We start from the raw sequence: 14,747 nt of genomic DNA, 5'->3' as shown, positions 1-14,747 counted from the left end.
CAGTCATTCATCCCTTTTCTGTTAAACTCTGGAATTCCCTGCCTGCATCTGTATTTCTTCCTTTCTATGACTTGAACTCATTCAAGGAGGCTTCAAGACATTTATCCAGTACATTTAGTTAATGCTTTTGACCCCTGCACTGGGATCGGTACCCGAGTAGGCCTTTGTCTATCTTTTTATAGCAATTTTTGTTGCCCTTGACCAGTTCCCCTACAATATAAAAAATGAATAAATGAATGAAATGAAAAAAAAATAATGAACTATGGAAATTTCCCAGGAAGGCATAATAATAATAATAATAATAATAATAATAATAATAATAATAAAATAAACAACAGCAACACAAAACAACAATAACAACAGATAACAGCAAGCGAGTTACCAGCATTACGAGTGTAACCAGACCACACATAATACAATAGCCCAGGTGAATTGAAAAGGACTTCACGTGAATTTTCTTTATTGAGCATAAGCGACAGGTCAACTCTCGAACAAGAATAATTTTAGAGAGCAAACATTTAAACAGCATCTCCAGAGAGCTACCTTTTATCGCCGCCCACTGTATCCCGAGCCACTGAAGAACGAGGCTCTGCGCCACGCACTGCCGGTGCCGCTGTTGTCGTTTACACCATTGCGAGTGAATGTAGTAACATCACTGCGATGGGCCTCTCGATTTTGTCTCAGGAAGTGCTCGGCTTCAGTGTCGTCCTCGTTGGCTTGATGGAGAGCCGAAGAAAGAACAACAGTCACTGACACCACCACCAGCAGGACACAAGTGTTCCTACCCATGGTTTCCTTTTTGGGGAAGATAAAAACCAGCTATTAACCAGGACCAATAACGGCTATGGTTCCTCATCCTAAAAACTTTCGTGTCATGTGATTTTTTTGCCATCCTTCAGGTTCACAAAGCTCAGCATTGAAAGCAGAAGTGAACTTGTGCCAGTACTCACGGCAGGGTTTTGTTTTCAGGAAGGCCCGAGTCAAGTGTATGGAGAGTGAGGGATGAGGGCTGTGTGCACGTGTAGGAGCTGCAGCAGGAATGCACTCGTTGCGCACATCCGCTCTCTAATACCCCAGCATTCACACATGCTTGCTTACAGCTTACCATTGTTTTCCTTAAGAGGTGCTCTGGCCAAGCGCTACATAAAACGTGGATATCTCACTGAAGAATAGAGCCCTATAGAATACATTCAAAAACATTATCCAAAATTACAGAAGTGTCTTGGTACCTCTTAGAATAGGTCATGTCATAAGTATTTAGAAATACAAAAAAACAGACAGGTGGTTGCACAATGTCACGTCTGATGAGACAGAAGAGTTAACTTAAATCATGACTTCCAACGCCAAGGTTGTTGCATTATGTTCCGGTCTGGTGAGGCAAATCTCCCTGTAGCCTCCGCTCGGGGAATATGTCTGATTTGCCTTTTTTTTTTTTTTTATGTCCTGATCTATAGCACCTGGAGGTAACTTGAAGAGTATTGGAAGCGCAGTTAAGCTCCCACCCATTAGTGGCGCAGGCAATTTCATTTATAGTGGTATCCATATTAGGGTCCATATCACCACCCAAATGCATCTTTGGTGTAACCACCTAAAACCTGGGTATCATGGTGACATGTAGGTAACTTTAAATCACTCGACAAATGCCAAAGTAACAGGGAGATACGTGGTGTGTACATACATCTGTCCGATCCCATGCGGTTACCCACTGAGGTATCTCCGTCTCTCTCTCTCTCTCTCTCTCTCTCTCTCTCTCTCTCTCTCTCTCTCTCTCTCAGCGAGAAAAGAGTTTTCTTTTAATTACAGCGCAAAGCATACGAAAAAGATTCAACCGAAAACAAGGTGTTATAAAGAGTAGAATTAGGCGTTATTTGTTGCCATTGTTGGGGAGGCAGTGCGGGATGAGTAGAGCAGCGCTGTGTGAGCTGTACCGAAGACCACCCAGAGCTTTTCCCTTCCTGTGTGTTAATTCACCACCACGGTCGTCTGCTGGTCACCCAGCCAGCCTTCCCCATTACGGAGCGAGCTCTGAGCTCATAGACCGATCTTCGGGTAGGACTGAGACCACAACACACTCCACACACCGGGAAAGCGAGGCCACAATCCCTCGAGTTACATCCCGTACCTATTTGCTGCTAGGCGAACAGGGGCTACACATTAAGAGACTTGCCCATTTGCCTCACCGCTTTCCGGGACTCGAACCCGGACCCTCTCGGTGTGTGTGTGTGTGTGTGTGTGTGTGTGTGTGTGTGTGTATATATATATATATATATATATATATATATATATATATATATATATATATATATATATATATATATATATATATATATATATATATATATATATATATATATATATATATATATATATATATATATATATATATATATATATATATATATATCATACAGTTGGTGCTAAAGGGGCTGTCATCCAAAGAGGCTTAATAATCTTTCCTGGCAGTAACGCGAAGCTGATTATTTTGATCCCAGGATGGAAGCAAGATCTTCACTTTAGTTGTCGTTTTACAGAAGCATATGCTTACTTAGGGGAGGCCGTCCATGAATGCGTAGCCAGTCGCGGCGCGTAGATAAATAAAATAAAAATATAATTCAAATAAAACAAATAACTAGAATAAATAAACAAAAAGATGAATAAAGACTAGTCTGTCAGAATTGTAGAGAAGGAACAGGTAATGAAGCATCAGAGAAATACTGAAAGGACATTGTATAGCGTTATGGGCACCATCATTTGTCCAGACAATCACTTGGCTCACCACCCCATTAAAAATGTTGTCGATATTGTTGTTGAACATGTAACTATGAAAATTAAAGCGCAGATATTGTAAGTTTAAATAACTTGTGTGCGCCTGATGGCCTTGCATTGTGCATCGCCATGACCATTCTCCGCTTGCTGAGGAGCGGAGGGGTGAGCAGAGAAGCGATGCTCTTGCTGCCACACCAGTCTTATGAGCAGCTAGCAACTGAATCACATAAATGAAATGGCACAACGGGAATATCAGGAATATTCTGGCTTATTATCTGCGCCATACTTGTCATATTGCTAAGAATAAAGCAATAAGTATCAGTCACTAGTCAGTTAGAGGTATTTCCCCGTTTGTTACCACTTCTCGTCCTCTCTGGCGATTATCAAGCGCCAAATGATAATAATGATAATAGCTACAATAACAGAAAAATGATGCTGTTTAGGAATGATGAAGAAAAAGGAAGAAGAGCAAAAGAAAAAAATAACAAGAGCAGCAGCAGCAGCAAGAACAAAAGGAACAAATAAATAAATAAAATAATGATAATGATAATGATGATAAATAACAACAGATGATCCCACACGAATCTTGAGCATCACTGGAGGTGTCAACAGACATTATATATTACACACAGAGGCTCAGGTAAATTGAAAAGTACCTTGGATAAATACTTAATTTTTATTGGACACAAGCACACAAGCAATAGGACAAATCTAGAACAGGAAAAACATACGTAAAGAGCAAACACTTCAGCTGGAGAAAATGTAGGTTCTGAATGAAATTTTATTAAGGTTTAATCTTAACTGAGTGAGACGTGAAGGCAATAAAGTGGCGGACAAGGACACACTTACACACACACACACACACACACACACACACACACACACACACACACACACACACACACACACAGCTTCGTATTCCGCCACCATTTCAAGGAAACCCCTCAGCAACACCTTTGCAACTCTTATTCTTGTGCAGAAGAATGAAGTTAACCCCTTTAAGCATTACCGCTCCTTACGTTCACTCGCAGGCCCTTTACGCCGCTACCGTCAGAGGTATAGGCGCCCCCTGTGGCCCACGCGCCTCCGTCACCTCCACCATAGCCACCCCCACTGCCCCCGACCTGCACTCCTCCCCCAGGACACAACACTCCGGGTTTGTTGGTCAGGCAACCCCGACCTCCGCTTCCTCCGCCTCCACTAAAGCCGCCGCCTCCTCCACCTCCGCCGCCAAAGCCGCCACCGCCTCCTGATCCACCTCCAAAGCCGCTGCCGCCTCCTGATCCACCGCCAAAGCCGCCGCCGCCTCCTGATCCACCGCCAAAGCCGCCGCCGCCTCCTGCCGCCGCCTCCTGATCCACCTCCGAAGCCGCCGCCACCTCCCGATCCACCTCCGAAGCCGCCGCCGCCTCCCGATCCACCTCCGAAGCCGCCACCGCTTCCTGATCCACCGCCTCCTGAGCCACCTCCGAAGCCGCCTCCAGATCCACCTCCACCACCGAATCCACCTCCGGATCCACCACCTCCGAAGCCTCCTGATCCACCTCCTGATCCACCACCACCACCGAATCCGCCTCCAGATCCACCGCCTGACGATCCACCACCTCCGAAGCCTCCACCTCCTGAACCACCTCCACCAAAGCCTCCACCTCCTGATCCACCACCACCACCAAAACCTCCACCTGATCCACCACCTGATCCACCACTACCACCGTGACCTCCACCACCACTACCACCACCACCACCACCACCTATGCCTCCACCTGATCCACCACCACCACCGTGGCCTCCACCACCACCACCACCATGACCTCCACCACCACCACCACCGTGACCTCCACTACCACCACCACCGTGACCCCCACCACCACCACCTATGCCTCCACCACCGCCATGACCTCCACCACCACCACCACCTATGCCTCCACCACCGCCATGACCTCCACCACCACCACCACCTATGCCTCCACCACCGCCATGACCTCCACCACCACCACCACCTATGCCTCCACCGCCACCATGACCTCCACCAGCACCACCACCTATGCCTCCACCACTACCACCACCTATGCCTCCACCACCGCCATGACCTGCACCACCACCACCACCTATGCCTCCACCACCACCACCACCTATGCCTCCACCACCACCACCACCACCACCTATGCCTCCACCACCACCATGACCACCACCACCGCAGCCACCACCACCTCCACCACCGCAACCACTACCACCACCACCACCACCTCCAAATGAACCGCTGATGGATCCTGAGCCTGAGCCTGAGCCAGAGCCCGATCCACTGAACGATCCACTCGCTGATCCTGATCCTGAGCCTGAGCCGGAGCCCGATCCACTAAAAGATCCACTCGCTGAGCCTGAGCCTGAGCCCTTAGAGCCACCGAAGGAGCCACTGACGGACCCTGATCCTCCTGACCCCTTAGAGCCACCGAGTGAACCACTAATGGAACCGGACCCGGACCCTTTAGAACCACTGACGCTGAATGAACCGCTCCAGGAACCGCTGCCACTTCCGCCGCCGCCGCCGCCGCCGCTGCCAAGGTTACACAGGAGGCACGGCTTCCGACTCGCCTCCCTGGTGGCTCGCGACAGGCTGGCTTCTTCCTTAGCTACCGCTGCCGCTCCTCTGGCTGCCCGCCGATGAATTTGCCTGAATCCGACTCCAGGCTTATTAGTGAGTGAACCGCCGCCGAAGTTTCCGCCTTGGTTGCCACCGAGGTTGCCGCCGACGCCAGGCTTATTGGTGAGCGAGCCGCCGCCGAGGTTTCCGCCTTGGTTGCCGCCGACCCCGGGCTTATTGGTGAGCGAGCCGCCCCCGAAGTTTCCGCCTGGATTGCCGCCAAAGTTGCCGCCGACGCCAGGCTTGTTGGTGAGCGAGCCGCCGCCGAAATTTCCACCTGGGTTGTCGCCACCAACACCTGGTTTGTTAGTGAGCGAGCCGCCGCCATGGTTGTGACCGTGGTTGTGATTGCCGTGAACGCCGTGTCTTCTTACACGGGAAGAAGCTGCTTGATCGTGGTCAGTATGGTCGTGGCCAACATAGTCATGGTGGCCTAGACTTCGCTGGTGGCGGTGGACCTCGGCCAGCACCGCCGTCGCCGCCAGCAGCAGCAGCAGCACAGCACACCTGTGCATAGCTGCTTCACGCCTGAAAGCAACCAATTTTGTGAACACTTTATCATATATGGTGACCGCACTATCCCCATTGTATCAGCAAGTTGTCATGATCATCACACATTTATGAGACCTGTGGAGGGTTGTAGCATTGTAGACATTACATCTACGAGCAAAATTATCTGATCCAGACACTTACAAAGCGATAAGTGGATCAGAACAGGACAGCGGCGTGTGGCGTGAGAGATCAGGCGTGTGTCGACTACCGTGCAGGGCCGAGGATGCACCCTGACTGCCCAGGGCCACACAACACACTCCTTAAATATCCTCCAGGAAATGCTGCATAATTTACCATCCGACTGACTGATTGCATTGGGTATTTATTTAGGCAACAAGGGTGAGTCGGCATGTTTGAAGGATAGTAACTCTGGGGGCGTTCCGAGAACAGGGGGAACGAGCGAGGTCTGACCATGGAAAGTCCGGTGTCTGGTAATAGGTCTCTTTGTACGGAGGCCATCAGAGGTCAGCGCTGCAGGGCCGGTCAGTGAGGCGATCCAGGCCAGACCTATTGTGATGCATCGCCAGCTAATTCATGGACTGACTGAATGAACTTATTGACTGAGTGTATGGCTAATTGACTGACTGATCGATGGAGTGTACTGTATAGCTAACCAACTGACTGATTGACTGAAAGGCTGGCTGGCTTGACTGATTCATTGGCAGAGCGTATGGCTAACTGAATTAATGATTTACTGACTGACGAATGTATAGTCAGCTGACTGGCAGAATGAATGATCGTACGGCGAACTGACTGATAGACTAACTGATTGACTGACTGACTGACTGATTACTTGGGTGAATGGCTAACAAACAGACTGACTGACTGACTAACTGACAGACTGCTTGGCTGGTTGGCTGGCTGAAAGATTCGCTTTAAGATATAACGTAGGATGTGTTTACATGAGGACGATGAAGATAGTGAGGACAATGATAATAATGATGACAATGATGATATTTTCTTATCTTATCTATGGAAATTTTCTGCAGAATAAAAAAAAAAAGATACGAGGAGTTTATCATCTTAAAAGCACTCACTTATCTTAATTTCTTATAATCGTAAGCGACACTCGACACCCTGAAGTGCTACTCATCATCAGTCTACATAAGTGTCTCCTACTTAATGCTTGGGAAGATATCGATTATACTATACACCACACCGGGCTGGCTTGAGGATTCTTGACGGGAGGGAATGCTGGGTTACTAAGCTCTTGCCTCACACCTTGTACCCATCCAGTGTTCAGTGAGCCAATTGCGCTAACCAGTGTACCGCGGCTCGCTAAGTGTGTTGCTCAACCATAGCCCGGATAAAAATATAGCGATGTTTGTTTAAATGTTCCTACAATTTACGGAAACTCTCTCTCTCTCTCTCTCTCTCTCTCTCTCTCTCTCTCTCTCTCTCTGACACCATCGCTTCCTGTCTAGACTATCCCCACACCAATATGCTCCTGGGCTTCCTTCCTAGAACAATGGCGCAGCGAAGGTCGAAGTGAGGGACGGGAGTGACCAACAGGGTGCGTGGCGAGGCAGACTCCTGAGTATCGTCTAACATTCCTTCCCTCCGCCTCCCGCTAAAATCTCCATAAGCATATATAATCTTTACATAACCTCGGGCACCACTCGGTTAGTACTTTGTTCACCTCAGAAGCTCCCATTCCTCCTTATCATGACTCCTGCACACGTTGTTCCTACTATCAACTGCTTCCTCACATGTAAAATGATTGTCAGCGTATGCCCGCCAGTGGAAAATTATGAGTGTTTGTTTAATATACCTGGTTTTTTTTTCTTTTTTTTTTTTTAGTAGTAAGACACCAACTCTTATATGTTACGTCAGCAGTAGCTCCCTTAGATCTTCCCCTTGACGTAAGATGGTGGTGGTGGTGGTGGTGAAGAAGAAGGAGGAGGAGGAGGAGGAGGAGGAGGAAGAGGAGGAGGAGGAGACAATGTAAAAAATATAGAAGAAAAAAAGACAGAACTAATGACTGTTTGAATGAAAGAATTAAGTAAGCTAAAACTCAAAAAAAAGAGGGAAGTGAATGTGGAAAAACAAAACAAAAAGCACCATCGCCACTACCACCACCACCAACAACAACGACAACAACAACAACAACAACAACAACAACAACAACAACAACAACAACAACAACAACAACAAGAGTCTCGTAAGCATATATAGAGTACATAGAAGAGAACAAACATATAGCATACACGGTAGAAGACCTTGAACACTCTTGCCCTCCAATGACCAGTCTTCCGCACTACCGTTGTTCAAGTGACCACGTTTGGTAATACACACACACACACACACACACTCTCTCTCTCTCTCTCTCTCTCTGGAGCAAAGTACAGCCAGGTTAATGCTCCGTGGACTGTCTGTATTGTGCTGCGATGATCAATGGGCAAACAACAGTGGAATAGTTGCCGGAAAGCATCCGTAAAACGTCTTTCCATCCTAATGAAAAGGTCAATCTGTAGTTTTAGCAGACCAACGATTTTCAGATGTGGCTTATGTTTTTTTTTTTTTTTTTTTTTTCTCTCTCTTTTTTGGTGAGACACGTAGTGATTTGATTGATGTTCTGCATAATTTTTGTCGCAAATGAACAGTTTTCAAATTATGACTTTTTCAGTTTTTGCCTAGCTCTCATCCCCAACGATATAGGGAACCTGTGGAAAATCGGCGTTTTAGGGTATAGGGAGCATTAAATCGAGTAACATGCGTTGCTGAAGAGGTCAGAAACCAACAACATCACATAAAGAATCTCTGAAAATACATAAGTTACATCTTTGACGGTAGCGGGAGCGTCGGCGATGACGACTGCCACGAGCGTTGTTGTGTTATAGGTCAGCAGCATTACTAACGACCAAGGATTACTAACCAAATCCAATGTAACCCAGTCGGTGGGAGGAGAGAAGCGGCTACTCCCTGTTGGAGGGGCCCAAGGGTTACCTACTGAACTCGACTTTTTAACTCGATTTAATGCCTATCTGTTATTCTATCGATTACATATATATTTCCTTTTTAGGACGTCTACATAATACGAGAAACCTGCATATGTCTAATTCAGAAAACACATTGATCTCTCTCTCAGATCCTCCACCCGCTTCTTTTTTAGAGACGCATCAGGAGCAATTAGTTTTATTTTATTCAATCAAATTTATTTTATACCTTTTTCTCACTTTATTCTCTTCTTACCCTTGTCCGGTCTCCCTAACAGATTTTTGTTCCATTAGACCAAATCATTGTAGGAACTTGAAAATCTTACGAAGAAAGAAAGATTATTATCATACAGTTTCTTAGATAAGCCTGTCCAAGGTGCCTTGCTCTAAGGGTCTAATGTTTCAGTCTCACGAGTACAAAACTTTAGAACCTCAGAGCTGTCAATCCCTGGAAGTCCCAAAGAGTGAGAAGCAGTGGTCTAGGGAGCGCAGCCCCTGGTTAGGTCCAAGGCGACGCCTCAGCAACAAAGCACGGGATAGAATTATGTATAGCGATTGCTGGTTGGCTGTAATCTACCAATCAGGTGAAGGCTTACAAACTCAAGGAAAGCGGACGTTTTATAATCTTAAAAATTCGGTTTTACAATTATTTCTCTCGGAAAATATCATAATAAAAAGAATATTTGGGAAATATTTCTAAAAATACGTGAATTTTTAGAGGCGATCTGCGTATGAGATTGAGACGGAGATAAAATGCATGAGTCTAACGCTTGATACGTATTTGACAAGTATGAAACCTACACAAAATATCAATTGAGCTTCATTAGTACTTTTATTCTATTATTGATAATGCTATCATATCCTCGTTTAATTATCATTGAACATAAAAACAGCTTTAACTTCCATTAAAGCCGGTTCAGTGAAAATAAATCTTTACAACACTTGAGTAAACATGAAGGATTCATCCTCCTCATTACGTCTCCGGTTCTTGCACAGCTGCCAAGTGGCTTTCCTTTTAAAAACATGAACACCCGAGATTTATGTGGAGGAGAGGATGTTTACTTACATGACGCGAAGAAAGACGAGTCCTGGGGAGAAGAAGAAGAAGAATTGGTCAGAGACGCAGTATACAAGAAAAAGAAGACAAGGGAGAGGAGAAAAGGAATAAAAAAAGGAATGGAAGAGGAGGCAGAGGAAAATGGGAACAGGCACATCAGACGCTGCAGGCTCACAAGCGAATACCGTGAAGGTCACTGAGCTACACCTGCTACTGGGTGGGTGGATGGACTGCGCAAGGGTAAATAAAATACCACAGCCATCTATGGACTTGGATTTAAACTCACGCTTGGCATACCTCGTTCAAGGCCACACCGAACTTCTTACGTAATTTCCTTTATTATCATTTTTTTAATCATTATTATTGAAATGATTATTCGCGTGCAAATTCTTGTGAAGATGTTGTTTTCGATGTCCTTTTGATTGTACTCAGTGTTCTTGGTTTGACAAGACATTCTGAAACGCTTCATGCCCTTATAAGGAGTAGATGAGACAATTAGTCAAGTTTTCGTTGGTTTTCTCGTTGGTTATCAGGAATCATCCCAAAAATACCAATAGGATAATGAAAACACACACACACACACACACACACACACACACACACGAAAACATTTTTAAACGAAGGCCTGTTTATTGAGGAAGTCTAGTGAAATAAGTGAAGTCTCAACGCAAAACTGTAGATATGGGATAATGAAACAACTGCCAGGTGATGTTAAGTTTTATTGGCATGTGTCTAAAGCCAAGTGGGCACCGAATTATTCAAAGGGTGGATAAGATGCTCTCAACTAGTTCTCACTGTTCTGATATATCTACTGTTATGTGACCATCTGTATTATCTCATGAAATAAAGGATAAACACTAACTTATACCTCCCAAAACTTAAATGGAGCAATAAGCTACCGTATAAATTGTGGAGAAAGTCTTTTTTTAGGTTTTTATGCGTAACTTTGATGTCTTTCTATCATATAGGTATACTATAAATACTTAGCGACTTTTCACATGTAAAATACCTATTCTTAAGTGTTTCATGAAATCTGCATTGACAAGGAAAAGGAAAGAAAACGTTAACACAAGCTTCTTCTCTTTGTGTTCTGTTTTCTTTCCTGAGTAAACAATAAACAGATGAGAGGCACTGAGGCGTGCGGGCGTTGAGTTCCTGCGACGTGTAAGTAATTCTGTTATGGGAGACCAAGATGTGTGTGTGTGTGTGTGTGTGTGTGTGTGTGTGTGTGTGTGTGTTTAATTCTAGCAATATTCGATGAAAGCAAATCTATTTTTTAATGCTCTTAGCTTAGAAATAGACTTTATGTTTGTAGGCATGCATGTAATTGTTGTGTATATTGCAAGATTGTGAAAGTAGTAGTAGTAGTAGTAGTAGTAGTAGTAGTACATGATGGAAGGGAGAAGGGGAGTGGATCGCGTGTGAATTAGACTGTGGCAGGTGTGGAGTTTCCGTTGCTACTCCACATCCACCGCCCGTTGTGATCCACCAGTTGTTCATCCTATAATGTCCCTCTAACGCCCATATCCTCCACCTCCACCACCACCACCAAACCCACCGCCGAATCCTCCTCCTCCACCCCCTCCAAATCCTCCGCCTGCTCCACCACCTGCTCCACCACCTGATCCACCACCTGCTCCTCCACCTCCTCCACCCACTCCAAATCCTCCGCCTGCTCCACCACCTGATCCACCTCCTGCTCCTCCACCTGATCCGCCTCCAGCTCCTCCACCTGCTCCATCTCCAGCTCCTACACCTGATCCACCTCCAGCTCCTCCACCTGACCCACCTCCAGCTCCTCCACCTGATCCACCTCCAACTCCTCCTCCTCCTCCGAATCCTGCGCCTGCTCCGCCTCCAGCTCCTCCACCTGAGCCACCACTTCCTCCTCCACCTCCTCCAAATCCTCCACCTGATCCACCTCCAGCTCCTCCACCTGAGCCACTACTTCCTCCTCCACCTCCTCCAAATCCTCCACCTGCTCCGCCTCCAGCTCCTCCACCTGATCCACCTCCAGCTCCTCCACCTAATCCACCTGCAGCTCCTCCACCTGATCCACCTCCAGCTCCTCCACCTGATCCGCCTCCAGCTCCTCCACCTGAGCTACCACTTCCTCCTCCACCTCCTCCATATTCTCCACCTGATCCACCTCCAGCTCCTCCACCTGATCCACCTCCTGCTCCTCCACCTGATCCGCCTCCAGCTCCTCCACCTGAGCCACCTCCAGCTCCTCCACCTGAACCACCAGTTCCTTCTCCACCTCCTCCAAATCCTCCACCTGCTCCATCACCTGACCCTCCACCTGATCCACCTCCAGCTCCTCCACCTGATCCACCAATTCCTCCTCCACCTCCTCCGAATCCTCCACCTGCTCCGCCTCCAGCTCCTCCGCCTGATCCACCTCCAGCTCCTCCACCTGATCCACCTCCAGCTCCTTCACCTGATCCACCTCCAGCTCCTCCACCTGATCCGCCTCCAGCTCCTCCACCTGAACCACCACTTCCTCCTCCACCTCCTCCAAATCCTCCACCTGAGCCACCACTTCCTCCTCCACCTCCTCCAAATCCTCCACCAGCTCCGCCTCCTGCTCCTCCACCTGCTCCACCTCCTGCTCCTCCACCTGCTCCTCCACCTGATCCACCTCCTGCTCCTCCACCTAATCCACCTCCAGCTCCTCCACCTGATCCACCTCCAGCTCCTCCACCTACTCCACCTCCTACTCCTCCGCCTGATCCTCCTCCATATCCTCCTCCCGATCCACCGCCTGCTCCACCTCCTCCACCTGCTCCACCTCCTGCCCCATCTCCTCCTGCTCCACCACATCCTCCACTACTACCACATCCACCTCCTCCTCCACCTGAGCCAGATCCACCCCACGATCCACTGCCTGATACCGACCCGCTGCCTGATCCACCACCTGACCCGCCCCACGACCCACTAATGGAGCCTGAGCCTGAGCCAGACCCTGATCCTGATCCACTCCCTGATATTGAACCACTGGCGGATCCACTGCCTGATCCACCCCACGATCCACTCCCTGATGCCGAGCCACTCCCTGATCCGCTTCCTGACCCGCCCCATGATCCGCTAATAGAACCAGATCCTGATTCAGAAGAGCCTGATCCAGAGCCGCTGATCGAGGCGGACCCACTCCAAGAGCCTGAGCCGATAGGTATTCTTCTCTTGGCCTCACGCACCGTCCTGCCGCCGACTTCCTCTTCCACTGACACATCCTCCTGCGATGGCTGTCCCTCGCCCGCCGCTGGTTCAGACTGTGGAGAGCGGCGTCCCCTGTATCCTGAGCTGCTAAAGGATGAGGCACTGCTCCACGCACCGCCGAATCCGCTGCCGCCGCTGCGACTACAGCCTCCACTTCCACAGCCTCCACCGCATTCACCACTTCCACAGCTGTCTCCGCCGTAGTTTCCTCCTCCACCACAGAGTCCCCCTGAACAGCCTCCACCATTGTGACCTCCAAAGCCTCCTCCAAAGCCTCCAAGTCCTCCGAAGCCTCCACCTCCTCCAAAGCCTCCACCTCCAAAGCTGCTTCCTCTGCCATATCCTCCACTGCCACTACTGCCGCAGGTGGAACATCCGCCGCTTCCACCAATGCTAGCAATGGCAACGGCACTGCGATGGGCCTCTCGCTTTTGTCTCAAGAGATGCTCGGCTTCAGTGTCGTCCTCATTGGCGTGATGGAGCGCGGCAGAAAGAACTCCAGTCACTGACACCACCGCCACCACCACCAGCAGGAGACAAGTCCTCCTACCCATGGCCTCCTTTATGGGAAGAAGATGAAACCCAGCTATTAACCAGGACCACTAACGCCTATATGATTCCTCATTCTAAAACTTTCATATCATGTGACTGTTTTGCCATCCTTTAGGTTCACAAAGACTCAGCATTGAAGGCAGAAGTGAACTTGTGTCGGTACTCACGGCAAAGTTTTGTCTTCTGGATCCCCAAGACAAGTGTACAGAGCTAGGGTAAGGGATGATGAGGGCTGTGTGTGTGGGAGGAGCTGCCACAGCTGCTCCAGGACTGCCCTAGTCGCGGGCAACCGGCCTTTAATATCCCAACACCGTCGCTCTTGTTTGCTTGGTGCTTGCCAGTTGCACCCTGTTATGTTTAATTAAGGAGGCATGAGACAGCAAGATTGACTGATGGTTCCTGGAAGTCACTGGCAAGACGGATGTGGTACTGGATTAAGCGGCTTCGTGCACTTGCACTCGCCTCATGTTTCATCGAACTCCCATTTTTATACATTTTATAATGAGAGGATGAAATATAACTAAATTGAAGGTTAATACCATAGAAACAAAATCACTAGTTTATGTACTATCGCAAAAATTGTGTATTATTGCATGATGGCATCTGATGCTGCTCATTTTACTGTACGCCTAACGTCCTGAGACGCTTACATTTATCTATTATGTCTCCACTGTACCGTTCTGGAGTATTCCCATCTAAATAATACGTCTAATTATCAACTATAAGAAGGAATAAATCATTACCGGTCTCATTCTTCTCCATCACGGCAATTATTCAAATATACATTACATTGATTACAATTGCACATCCTTTCAGTTATTGAAGGTGAGACGCCTCCTTGGTCGCGATACGGCAAGTCCTTGGGAACCCCCGTGATTTCGCCGTAAAGAGTAAAGTCAGCAACATAAAATTTATTTATCTGGCTCATATGATTCTTGGAAGCGTCGATAAGTCTGGGAAAGAGAGAGTGATGGCAGGATGGGTGGTGGAAAAGACGAGAACGGGGATGGGAAAGAGGTAGGTC

At 47.8% G+C, this 14,747-nt stretch overlaps 1 protein-coding gene and 1 long non-coding RNA gene across 2 annotated transcripts; both read right to left on the bottom strand.

Moving 5' to 3' along the window:
- Window positions 1-443: 443 nt before the first annotated feature.
- Window positions 444-1,118, bottom strand: LOC123518641. Its single transcript, XR_006678851.1, has 2 exons — window positions 951-1,118; window positions 444-795 (listed from the first exon to the last, which is right to left on the bottom strand). It is a non-coding gene; the product is annotated as an uncharacterized LOC123518641 (long non-coding RNA).
- A 1,732-nt stretch (window positions 1,119-2,850) lies between these two features.
- On the bottom strand, window positions 2,851-13,725 carry LOC123519076 (fibroin heavy chain-like). The gene is made up of 6 exons (XM_045280263.1): window positions 12,810-13,725; window positions 7,079-7,136; window positions 6,101-6,193; window positions 5,013-5,935; window positions 3,786-4,471; window positions 2,851-2,976 (listed from the first exon to the last, which is right to left on the bottom strand). Exons 1-6 carry the CDS (start codon window positions 13,723-13,725, stop codon window positions 2,851-2,853), a joined length of 2,802 nt encoding a protein of 933 aa, XP_045136198.1.
- Window positions 13,726-14,747: the final 1,022 nt, after the last annotated feature.

The sequence above is a fragment of the Portunus trituberculatus genome, chromosome 44 (assembly GCF_017591435.1).
Source record: "Portunus trituberculatus isolate SZX2019 chromosome 44, ASM1759143v1, whole genome shotgun sequence".
Classification (NCBI taxonomy): Eukaryota; Metazoa; Arthropoda; class Malacostraca; order Decapoda; family Portunidae; genus Portunus; species Portunus trituberculatus.
Note: the sequence above shows the minus strand (reverse complement) of the source record. Positions and strands in the feature narration are given on the sequence as shown.